The sequence below is a fragment of the Hyperolius riggenbachi genome, chromosome 11 (genome assembly GCF_040937935.1).
Source record: "Hyperolius riggenbachi isolate aHypRig1 chromosome 11, aHypRig1.pri, whole genome shotgun sequence".
Lineage (NCBI taxonomy): Eukaryota > Metazoa > Chordata > Amphibia > Anura > Hyperoliidae > Hyperolius > Hyperolius riggenbachi.
The window spans coordinates 204,295,282-204,308,333 of record NC_090656.1 but is presented as its reverse complement, the minus strand read 5'-3'; the positions used below and the strand labels follow the sequence as shown (position 1 = coordinate 204,308,333).

At 38.9% G+C, this 13,052-nt stretch overlaps 1 protein-coding gene and 1 long non-coding RNA gene across 18 annotated transcripts in view; one reads left to right on the top strand and one right to left on the bottom strand.

The window, feature by feature from the left end:
• SOX6 (SRY-box transcription factor 6) overlaps positions 1-7,008 on the top strand; it is a 605,164-nt gene extending 598,156 nt beyond the window's left edge. For all 17 annotated transcript variants that reach the window (XM_068260626.1, XM_068260625.1, XM_068260627.1 and 14 more), the window contains one exon: positions 67-7,008. In XM_068260626.1, coding sequence (XP_068116727.1) covers positions 67-370 — 304 coding nt within the window. In that variant the 3' untranslated portion in view covers positions 371-7,008. The remainder of the gene's footprint in view (positions 1-66) is intronic.
• LOC137538435 (uncharacterized) overlaps positions 1-13,052 on the bottom strand; it is a 407,510-nt gene that overhangs the window by 256,340 nt on the left and 138,118 nt on the right. The window contains exon 2 of the long non-coding RNA XR_011024784.1: positions 6,985-7,054. This is a non-coding gene — a long non-coding RNA (uncharacterized lncRNA). The remainder of the gene's footprint in view (positions 1-6,984; positions 7,055-13,052) is intronic.

Here is a 13,052-nt window from a genome sequence, read left to right as displayed (position 1 = left end):
TTTCAGTAATTCAGTGTTTTGCATCTAACTTGCTTCTATAACACTTATTTTCATTTTTCTTTTCAGACAACAGCCCCAGATCCCGATAAGCACCGCTACAGCAGTGGTGTATCCAGGTGCCATCAGTATGGCGGCCACCACACCATCCCCGCAGATGACGTCAGATTGCTCCAGCACTTCAGCCAGTCCCGAGCCCAGCATCCCCGTCATACAGAGCACCTACGGCTTGAAGCTGGACAGTGCAAGCCTCACCGGAAACGACCTGATGAACGGAGAGGATGAAATGGAGATGTACGACGAGTATGACGAGGAACCCAAATCAGACTATAGTAGCGAAAATGAAGCTAATGAGGCCGTCGGTGCTAACTGAACAAAACAAAAACAAATAACCTAGGACAATAAAAAACAAGAAACATTTCTATCCTTTGGGAAAAAGTCAAGGAGAACATGCTCTTAACTTTCTTAGAATATTGAACAAAAAGAAGAAGTTTGTGAAGAGCTTGCATGTGTATGTGGTTTCCACAGTCCCATGAGCGGAAAGGTCTTAAATATTTCTTCATCACGTGTGAGACGAAATGACTCCCCCCTAGTTTTTCTTGAACTTTTTTCTTTTTTTATTTTAAGTGAAGATGTCTTCAAAATATCAGACGTCTGGACTTGAACTGAAATGAACCCATAGCTGTTTTACAAGTCTTACATTTTGTGTGTTTTTTTTTCTTCCTTCTTTTGAATGCTGATAGTTTTGAGTTACTGTTTTTAGATGGGGTATAAACATTCTCACTCAGGTATGTGCCAGCCAACACGTTGTGAATGTGTTTTATGCTGAAATCTCTTAGGAGAATAGGTACATGTTTTTACATATTGTGAATCCAGACATTAATGCAACCTGCACTTAACTCTCCGTGGAGCCCTCTACTGTTGAGAGGTCCACGTTCCTTGACGTGCCAAACGTTGAAATTCCTAAGCCTGAGCTGTTTGTGTCTTAAGGAAAAAACTTCTTAGAAAGTCTTAGACAATCTCCTGGAATCTTAAACAAGGTGGCCACTGTTTTGGACAAACATACCGCTCTCAAGTTGTCTTACTTGGTCTGCACAATCTGTTATTTTTCAGAGAACTTCCAGAGCGCTCAGGAAATTGTGTAATGAAGCTAAACCTGGTCCCTGGTGCTGATGAGAGCATGTGATTGATTTACTGAAAAAGGCTTAGAGAAAAAAAAAGTTGTACCATGATAAATTAGGCTTGTGGTGTCCCTTGTTAACCCTTGCAAAAAAAAAAAAAGTCTTAGAGAAAGAAAAGCTTTGCCATGATAAATTAGGCTTGTAGTGTCCCTTGTAAACCCTTGCATTCATTGTTAACCCTGTTAATCTGAATCTATTCATTCCAGAATGCCAAGGGTCCAACTGTAGCTCTGTTACACCCTACCATACCCTGTATCACATAGTTCATAGCCTGGTTTACTAAAATCAGTAACCAACATGTGCGGTAAACATGGGTGTACAGGTCATAACAACAGGCCTTTTGACTAGAAAGGTGAGGATTCGTTTGTGTTAAGTTGTATTAAGACACAAAAATAGATTCCATATTTCAAATTAGTGGTTATGAATTATCACTAAGCATCACTTCTGTTATGGTCAAGACATACAGTAGGTTACTGTATGTCCATAAAGCACTGTAAACAATGGGAGGGTCACCATTTTGTTTTTTTCGGATCCAAAATATGTTTGGAACCATAACGAAAGCCCGTGTGTGCATCTGTGCCATAAAAATACCAACATTTAAAAACACAAATATTTAAAAAAGCAAGATTAGAAATACATTTTTTTGAAGAGGCTGATTTTCGGGGTTAGGATCTTAAGTAAAATCCAGAATTTAATTATAAGGGTAAATGCAGAATTTTACTGTATGGATCTGCAACAGGAAAACATTCTTGTTTACAAATCAGCCTGAAAACCTCTAATGGTACCAATTATTGTTAAAGTGATAATTAATATTGTGTAATACATTTAACCAGATAAGCACCGCTGGCAGAAAGTGTGGCAACAAGAAAGTGGAGTAGGACAAATTTGGTAAAATCTAAAATGTTAAAGTGTTAAGTGAAAATAAAACATAGTTTTAGAGTAAGGCCTCCATCTAAGAAAGCTTATTCTAGCCATATCCGTGCACATGTAGCATCAAAAAAAGTTAAGCACTGTATGCAATACTCTTTTTATTTGCACTAACAACAGACGCCAAAAGCTAATTTTGTTACAATTTTTGTTGATACGAATGAAAAGATTACCATACAGCATTAAATCTTTTTGATGCCTTCATCTAACCATTGTTAAATAAAAAGAACTTAAAATTATGCAGTTAAGTACAAATTAAAAAGTTGCTGTTTTAAATAAGATGTGCACTTAAATTGAATTAGCTTATAGGTTTTTTGTTTTGTTTTTTATAGACGATCATATTTAAAAAAAAACAAAAAAAACTGGAGAGTTAACCCTGCCTATTATGTGCAATCCTATGCTGGAACTGGATTCATTATTTATTAAAAATTTACAGCTATGTTAAAGGACATTTTATTAATTGAATAAGTAGTGCCAGCTTTGTACATTACATACTTATTTTATGCACAAAAAAATTAGTTAGCAGTTCATTTTTTTTCTCTTTTTTTACGACCATAATAAGGAAAAAAACACATTACGCGGGCTGGCAAAGAACAAAGTGACTGTTCTTTCATTTGAAACTTGATTTTGCTTGTACAGAAAATACACTCGCAGATGTTCTTTTTTTCCCCTAAGTGTTATAATAAGCACTGGATAGAAATGGTATTTTGTATCACTTCTGACTAATGTGAAACTGTATAAAAACTTCATGAACAAAAGTCATCTGTTTAGACTCCTGTGAGTCTGTCTCACACTTGCCTGATAGAAGTCACTTTTTTTTTTAATGTCATGCTATTTCACTTATTTATGCAAATACATATTGGGCTTAAACACTTTTGTTTAAGTTCCAATCAAGCTCCAGCTTTGTGGTCACCTGACCAGTCACAACTCTTCCGAATATTAGACTGAAATGTAAAAATTCTAATTTGCAGAAGTATTGAAACCTTTTATTTATTAGTCCTAACAAAAAAAAAAGTGACAATCATTGGTTTTACTTTATAACTGGAGCTTAAAGAATTATACAAATCATTTTCCATCTCCGTTTTTTTATATATAGTTATTGTGTAAATATGAATAGGGCATAATGTAATTTTTTCATGTATAAACAGTAAGTTATATGTTTACTTATCGCTTAATTTTACTTTTTGTAGAGAGTTTGCGATTCCCCAATTTTCAATAAGATAATCAGATTCAATGGTAGAAATCATACAATTTTTAGCTTGTGCATCTCAAGGACTTGACTAGCTAGGTGAAATGATTGGGTATAAAAATACAGGTGAATGCCATTTACAAGTTATGTACAATAAGGGTCATTTTATCCTGAAATATAATTTATCTATAGAGGATTTACTTTTGGTATTGTGGTTCCCATACAAACTCCAATCAATGTATATTATGGAATACATTAAAACTTCCCTCAAATTTATTTATTTAAAAAAAAGGCCCAGGATAAGAAATGGAACATAATTATTTTATTTTTTTTTGCATTCACAATGTAATGTGTTCAACAAAATGGTTCCTTAGAACAGTAGTCATTATTCTTTATTTCTTTTTTCCCCCTTCAGCATTGCTAGTTTTAAGTACTTTACAAATTAAATAGTTTTTTAATCTGAATTGTGTCAAGTAAAAAAAAAAAATGTGCGTCTCTAATTGGTTAATGATCAGTTTAGCATTTTTATCCCAGGTGTCAAATCAAATTTATTTAATGTGCACATTTCAGAGCATAGTTTCCATTTTTTAAGCACAAAAGGGAAAAAGAGAATATCCTTTTTTCATGTAAATACATATACTTTTTTTTTCTTACATTTAAGTGCATCAAACATATAAACTTGAAAGGGAGGTATATTAAATTATAAATATTTGGCAATATTCATTTCAACAGAAAAGTCCAGCCAGCAAACATTTTTGCATAACTATTTTAAATTTTACAGAATAAACATTTTAAGCATAATTTAAAATCCTACCGTTTACCGTAACTGCCAGCTAAGCTTGGCAAAAGAATGGTACTTTCACGTGAAAATTAGGCATTACAATTGAGGTCTGTTTTGAAAGACCTTAGTGTGGTTTATTTTGAGAAGCATGCTGCTGTGGCATTAAACGCATTAGTATGTTTCAATACAGGTACAGACAGCAGTGTAGAAAAGAAGCATTTCAGCCAGTGAGAATCTTAAAGGAGTAATAGATTTTGCACTTTAGAAAATATGTTAATAATATGTTCTTTCAAAAACAACAAAGTATGGCATTTATTTATCCTAAACTATGACATTGTTCTACAGTTTTTGTAGATGCGGTTTGGCCATCAAATCACCAAACAATAAGTATTAAAAAGGTTTATTGGGGGCAGAACTGCAAATATTGCTTATAAATATTGCAATTAAATATTGCATTTTTTAAATGTGTATGTAATTTAGTAATTTGGTAACAATCGTAACAGGGCTTCCAAAAACAGATAAGTGAAAAGAAAGGGTACAGGAATTCATAATAGATGTCATTTGCAATATTAGTAGGCCTCAGTTTACCACCCTTGGGTTAGCCATTTTGTAAACTAGAGGCTCTGTTTTCAAGGTTTAATACCAAGATTTCTTTTTCAAGGGAGAGATTTCTATAAATATGATTTGTTTTATATGCCCAGGGGGTAATAACTTGACTTCACACTGAATATAAGAAACAAAAAAAAAAAGAATTGGAAAATTATTGCTTTTTCATGTGATCTCACTTAGCTAGTCATTTTGCTGCCTTGAAGAGAGTATATTGACAAAGATTGTGTTGATTTTTGCGAAATCAAAATGTTTTTCATGCTTCTGAGCACTTAATATCAAATGTAGTAAGCTCTTTGATCTCTATGTCTTATAAAGGTACATGAATCGAACAGTGACGGGTTTTTGTTCTTGATCTCAATGAATGCTCGAGGGGCCCAACGCGTTTCACAGCTAGTTGTGCTTCGTAGCCTCCAACATTGAAGGTTTTAAGGAAAATTTTGATTAGAATGTGAAATATTTTTTTTTCTATTGAGGTCAGGCCGTGCTTCTCTGTTACTATCCCAGGATTCCGCACTAGCCTCTTGTATATATTCTTCAAAGTAAATCTAAGAATATGGTTGGCCTCAGTTTACAAACAAAGCACTTGTTACATTTCATTATGACCTTTTATTTTCTTTCTCCCAGAATCCTTTATTTTGTAAAGTGTTTTTACATTTTATTTTATTTTATACTTAACTGTAGGTTTTTCCTTTTTTTTTTTTTTGATAATACCCCAAATGTAACATTTTTATAGATAGATATATCTACTTTGACTGCTCATCTCTTTGATGTAAACGATGTTGTAACTGGTGTAGATGCTGTTTTTTTTCCTCTTAAATTTGCGTGCTAAATTCAGAAAGTATTCTATAGAATAAGTAAGGTATATGAGAGATGCAAAGAAACTTTGCAGTAGGATTTGAGTTTTTATTTAAGCTCTGCTTGGCTAAGGAGGTGAGCTAGGTATCGGTGCTCACTTATAATGGGATAGGTGCAAATATGAAACTGTATGCTGCACATTGCAGAAGTGCTAGTGTGCATCATGTCTGTTTGTCTGTCTATGTCGTTCATGTTATGCTTTTTTTTTTTTTTTTTAAGTTAAAAAGGCAATCTTTTTTACATTGTATCCCCTGCCAATTTCTACCTAAAAAGAAATAAAAGAAAATGCTTAGCATTTTTTTACATTATTGTATTGTCCTATACAGTTAAGAAAGGCTTGTAGCTGTTACTATGCACCCTAAATGTACCCCTCCCCTTCCCCCGCACATGACTTTGTAATTTGTTTGTGATGTATATTGTGAGATTGTATACTATGTTAATTTAATCAGCACAATTCACTGACATGCTGGACTGACATGCTAGCTGCTCTTTGGAAACGTTAAATTGTGTTTCGGACTTTTGGGTCAACCCAATTTGATGTCTAGAACGTAGCTGCAGCTGTTAAAGTATACCAGTCACCCTTACAGAGTGTTGCAACTTATTTTATCAGCTGGTTTGGTTTCCACCTACCAAATCACTGGAAACCAGTGACGTTGCCATGGCACTACATTGGGTTGTGACAACCGTTCATCTCTGGTTCCCGTGAACCCGATGGGCCGCCCACCTGAAAGTGGTTTTAAGGTATGCTTTAAATTATTAGGCTGCTCTTCAAATATTTCCTAGCAATGTACAGCCAATTTTTTTTTTCATTCTTGTAAAATACCGGTACCCTATTAGGCCAATGGCTTATAAATATTTGGGAGTTAAAAAAAAAAAACAACCAAGAAAAAAAAAACAAACAAAAAATAGTGTCTATTGCTGCTTTGAATATGTTTAAAAAAAAAAGTCTGAAAATGTAAATAGTTTATCAAAAAAAATTCTTGTACAGTCCAGTGTAAAGTTTTTAACTGAACTTCAGAGTTGCCATCACGTATCTCTCACCCTTTCTCTCTTAATACAGTACAAATATTGTTTGCTAAAGGATAAAATTCAATAAACTGACGAGGAATTTAATCCCAACTTTTTGGCTTCTTTTGACTAACCGAACTGTGTCCTCCCCCATGAAGTATTGACGTGAGGTAAATGGGAAGACTTTTTACCTTTTCTTACTTTTGGAAAGACTCTCAGAGACTGGAATGTATATTGCTTTGCCCCCCGGTGCCTAGCAGTGGGCGGGGCATGCACTCATGTTTAGTGTGGATATGTTAGCAGGATGCTATACATCATCTCATTAGGGAGTGGCTGTATAATGACTTATTTATGCTAATTTACCTCAAGACTGTCCCCTCTGCCCCCAATAATAAAATCACCATCACTCCATATTTTGTACTGCTGTCAACACTTACCGATTAAAGATACATTTTGTTTTACGATGTGTGTCAGGGTTTTCTTTTTTTTCCGGTGTGTTTTCAAAACCTGGTTGGCAGAAAAATATACAACAAAATGTAAAGTAAGCAGCTGGGTCCAAAATTCTGCTGTAAAAGTCAAACGAAGTTTCCTGGATTTGATTTAAAGTGCACCTGAACTCTTGCACAGGACTGAAGAAAACATAGAGAAATGCATCCTGTATGTATTTAGAGAGTTTAGCCTGTTTAATTCCCCCTCATCTGTGAGGTGGGGGGGGGGGGCGGCAGGGTGATTTTCAATAGAATTCACTGTGTAGTGTGTGAGCAGGCCATAGATCCCTGATTAGATTCCATCAGAGGGATCTATCTGATGCCTGGTATACACCATGCAATTTTCAGTCAGATTGACGTGTGGAATTGATAATTTCCGATAGGCCCGATCAGGTTTCCGAATAATTTTCTGCAAAAGTGATCAGAAAGGGAATCAGAAATATGTTTGGACCTGTCAGAAATGATTGATCAGACCCATCGATCTGGCAGGAAATTGCATGGTGTGTACTAAGCATAATGGTCGGTCTGACCATACATTGTATGTATGTAAAAGTCTGTAGTAGGGTCTCTCCATTAACTTTCGTTAATGTGCATCTAGAATTGTTTCACAACGCAGAGGCAAGGTGAGCGCTATGCAGGTGAATAACTGCTCAGTTGCTCAACTAAATTCTTGTGGGATTGATTGGTTTGCTTGCACTACATTAGCTCTAAGGAGAGCTGCTGCTGCACAAGAGATTTGCAGTCACATGACTGAGCCATTCATCTCTTTGCCATCGCACAAGGACATAATGTAAACTCATAGATGAAATAACTGGGGATGCATTTCCTCTTCTCCATAGACTCGGATGGCACAAGCTAATTAAATTTTTGAAAAACAAAAAGGAAGTCACCTGTTAGATTAATTCATAGATGTCAACTTTGCATTGCCATCCAAATTCTCATTCCCATTCATTCTAAACCTCCCTCTTTAGTCACATGACTGTGCAGAGTGACAGGTCTGTCAGCCATGCCTCCTTCCTAACTGGCTGTACAGTGACAGGTCTGTCAGCCATGCCTCCTTCCTAACTGGCTGTATAGTCAGCCATGCCTCCTTCCTAACTGGTAGCCTGTCATAGATTTGAATATTTTATAGAGGGTGTGATTTCATAGTGACTGGGCAGGGAAGCCTCTTCAGGAAGTTGATGTGTCTGAACACTGATACCAGATATTTCTATTTTCTAGTAACTAAAATGATTTTTAGAAAACCTTACCATTATATGAATTTATAATATTTAATTGCACGTAAAAAAAAAATCAGCACCTGAGCTTGGGTTTTTAATTGGCCCTCCGCTGCAAATTTCAAAATGAAAACGAGCCAGAATTACACTTACTATGACTGCCCCCCCCCCACACCCCTTTTATTCCTAAACAAAGCAGCAAAGGCTGACAACTGACTGAGAAGCATTGTGGCAACTCTGGATTGCAACATACTGTGGCTGGCACTGCACTACTCTCTTCACCTCTCCTCTGTGATAGGCTGGCTTGGTGGCACAGGTAGAAGCAGAGGACCTCTCAGGCCACACTATGAGGCTCCTCCCACCCACAGTTAACATAATACCTTTAACAGTCTTTGCAAAGGCAGAAAACGGCCAGTGGCAGTGTTTCAGAAAGTGGGCGTGGCTAATCAACAAAACCTGGATGTTATGACACAAGTGCTCAGTTTTTAGACATTTTTTCCTGCTACTCTGTTATAACTTTTGCTGCCTGTGCTGATCGTGTGGATGTTATTTTTACACCGGAGTAGGAGAGAGGAGTGTCCTGGAGTGGATACTCAAAATGGAAGATTAAGTGCCCAAAACAGAGTATTAATTAATGCAGCATAATGGATGCTAATAACACTTGGGTGAAACAGTAAATATGGGTGCCGTGCAACCTGGAGGATTTGGGTGCCGCCATAGCCCGTAACGTGAATTATTGCTATAGGGGTTCCTTACTGCATCCAGTTTTATCCACTGCAGGGGCGATTGTTATGCCCCTGGTACCAAACTTGTCGCACACCCAAGGCCAAGAACTTGGGTGAAAACCTAACTTCTCCACTTGCGGTAGGAAGGTCAACATAATCTAAATAAGAAGGCACTAAAAATAATAAATCATTACGCAATGTAAAATGGAGGAAAGCTTGCACATACCCCCAAACAACCACAATAGCCATGATTAGGCAAAAGGTTTATTGCACTCAACACAACATTTTTCACAGGCTGACACTCGCTTCATCAGGTATATAATAAGCTTTTGGAGAAAATAATCATGGCACCTAGTGTAATCATAAGTATTTCACTATACATTAAAGGATACCTGAGCCAAGGCAAAGCTACGTAAGCTAAGCATATAGATATGTTCCTGCTAAATCCACATACCTCCACCTGGCCCCGCGATCACTCCTTGAAAAAACTGACTTTTGGCTAAAGTCAAATTATCAGACAGGAAGAGGCTATGATGTTCCCACCTATTACCCTCCAATTCCCTCTTAAGGGAAGTGAGTGGGGTGAAGAAGAGGAGGGAATCGGAGGATGATTGGAGGGGACAGCACAACAAGCCTGCCTCTTCCTGTCTAAATATTTGACTTTAGCCAAAAGTCACATTTTTCAAGGAGTGATTACAGGGCAGGGTGGAACTAGAGGAGAAATGAAGGATGCACAGAAGTAAGTGAATCTAGAAAGAAGAGGTAGCTTTTCCTCAGGTCAGGTGGATTTTAAAACTAAACAGAATGTCACTAGCTATATAAATTAAGCTGGGGGCCTTTCAGCAAAACAGGGACAAGAAAAATCTAAAAAAGCAAAAACAATGATAAAATAATTCTAGATCGCAAACAGATAATTTGAGGCAATTTTTGTATTATAAATAATGGGGCAAAGTGGTTGTGTTCACTGACAAAAAAAATACATACGGTAATTTAATCGGGATAGCTAAAAGATGGAGGTAAAGAAGGCAGTAATTGCAACATTGTGTGAGACATACAGTAAAAACAAAAAAGTGCATAGATTTACAGGAGAGGCAAATAGGTCCTGTAAATGGTGGGACAGTGGAGAGGTTACCACTGACAATAAAGTTAGGTTAACAGAGGTCTGAATGAGAAAAGAGTGAGGGGCAGTTAGTACAAAAATGTGCAAAAACAAGCATATACATTTGCAGGAGAGGGGAAAAATGTCCTGCAAAGATGATTGGGTAAGAAAAAATTACTTATTTATTATGGCAGCATTGATTAATAAGGAGAAAGTACTGAGATCATTAATGAGGTAAAAGTGCTAAGATAAGTAAAGTGCTATAGTAATAAATAATACAGTTGCAATTGATACAAATATTTACAATTAGTCAAAATACTGTACTCCCTGCTACTGAGGGAGTGCAGTGATGGGCCACGTGACGGAGCTGTGGTCCCGCCCTCGAGACCATCGGCGTCAATATAAAAAAGGGAGCAGTGGGCCGCCATGATTGGTGGGTTTGGGGCTGTGCCCCCTGCCTGATTCGTAGATACTTTCCGAAGCTGTGCGGCTACTTCCGTAGCCATGAAGATACATCAGCGGCGTTCACCATACACCAGAGATTACAGTGGGATGGGGGACAGCAGATACCGGGAGGGGACAGGAAGACAGCAGACACTGGAAGGAACGGGGGCGAAGGACAGGGGCACAGGGTGACAGAGGACACATGGGGACAATGAACACAGGGGTTTAGAGGAGGGCACAGGGACAAAAGAGGTACAAGGAGGGAACGAGGTGGACAGTAATCGGGAGGGGGTCCATAAAATGCCCCTGCAACATGGACGCACCAGGTTTAGTTTAACTTTTTTGCCTTGCTTTTTGTCCTCTAAACCTAGGTGCATCTTATAGTCCGGAGCGTCTTATAGACTAAAAAATATACAGTACTGATATTCTACTGCTTAATTACAATATTAATAAAAAACACTGAAAAGTTAAGAACTGACTTCAAAGCAGCATCTGCCTAATAAATAGTGTGCAGAGGCCTGTCAGCAAATGTATTTATTTTAGTATTTATATAGCGCCAACATATTACACATCACTCTACAGAGTATATTGTCTTGCCACTAACTGTCCCTCAGAGGGGCTCACAATCTAATGCCTCCCAGAATCGTATGTCTATGTATGTATCATGTAGTGCATGTATCATAGTCTAGGGCCTATTTTAGGAGGAACTTGCATCGCAAGAAGCAGATTAGTGTGGCACTCTGCTCATGTAAATCAATGATGCTGTGGGTAGGTGGACACAATGGGCGAACAAACGCTCACCGCCTCCGCTGCACTCCAACCAGATTGCTCAGGACGTGTGCTCCGTGGAGGATTAATGAAGAAAGGACCATGCAAGAATGTCATTCAAAAAAGCAATAACGTGCACCATCCGTCCATACTCATTGTGATTTATTTAACACTGGTGAAAGCAATCATCAATGCAGGAGTGTCTACCGTGAGATACCTCATACATGTTATGCTGCGGGGGTGGAGGTGGGTGCCTCAGGCTCACGTGGGATCGGCGATGGCCTTTTGTGTCTTACTAGACACTTGGTCATGCTGCGTTCCACTAGCTACTATTGGAACACGTGACCAAGCGTCCAGTAGGACGCGAAACGGCCATCGCCGATCCCACGTGAGCCTGAGGCACCCACCTCCACCCCCGCAGCATAACATGTATGAGGTATCTCACGGTAGACACTCCTGCATTGATGACTGTTTTCACCCGTGTTAAATAAATCACAATGAGTATGGACGGATGGTGCACGCTACTGCTTTTTTGAATGCCAATTTTAGGGAAATGCCAATTAACTTATCTGTATGTTTTTGGGATGTGGACGGAAGCTGAAGTGCCCGGAGGAAACTCACGCAGACACTGGGAGAACAAACTCCTTGCAGATGGATAACCTGGCTGGGATTCGAACCGGGGACCCAGACTGACAAATAACTATGCTCTGTTCCGTTTTTTCTTTCCCTGCCTGAAAGAGTTAAACCTCAGGTTTGTAAGTGGCAGTCCCAGTCTAGGTCAGGACTGAGTCAGACTACAGTGTGACGCTCACTGATAAGAAATTACAACTATAAAACACTTTCCTAGCATAAAAGGGCTTATGAGAGCAGGAAAGAGATAAAAAGGGTCAATAGTTCATAGATTTTAGCTCTAGCATACTTCAATGAATGTGTCATTGAACGAAAACAATAAAACAGTAAAAAAAACTTAAAAAGTAGATTTAAATATAAAATAAAACTGTGGAATATCTTACAAAGTCATTTTAGGAGAAGGAAGATAGATACAATTGTTTATTTCATTCGTTTCTTTTCACCCCGGGTGTCCTTTAAAGGACTTACGAGGCCAAGAATAGAAAAAAAAATTAAAAAAAAGTTAGCTATCTGCATCAGCTTGTAAGGCACGGAGGACACCGTCCGCGCCGTTCCGCCGGGTCCCCGCCGCTCAATAGCCCCCCGAACGGTCCTGGACGCGGCTGCGTAGTCCGCATAGCCGCGAGTGTGGCTGCGCAACTCTAAGGCCAACCCCCCGATCCACGCTACTGTTACGTGGATCGGGGGGTTGGCCTTAGAGCTGCGCAGCTGCACCCGCGGCTATGCGGACTGCGCGGCCAGCTCCGGCAGCCATCTTTGTACAGGCTGGAGAGCCCGACCCGGGCCGCGCGGTCGGGGACCGTTCGGGGGGCTATTGAGTGGCGGGGACCCAGCGGGACCGGCACAGAGGGAGCGGACGGCGTCCTCCGTGCCTTACAAGCTGATGCAGGTAGCTAACTTTTTTTTATTTTTTTTTCTATTCTTGGCCTCATAAGTCCATTAAGGACCAGAGACCCCTGGTACTAAATACCGCGGTTAACCAAAGTCACACAGCACTAAATCACCACTGTCGTCATCTTAGCCCACCCACTCTGCCATCTCTATGGCGGCAGAGCTCTGTGAGCCAGTCAGGAGGCGATCTCATTGGCTCCTGACCCTGTAATCAATGTGAGCCAATATTACTGCACACAGTTA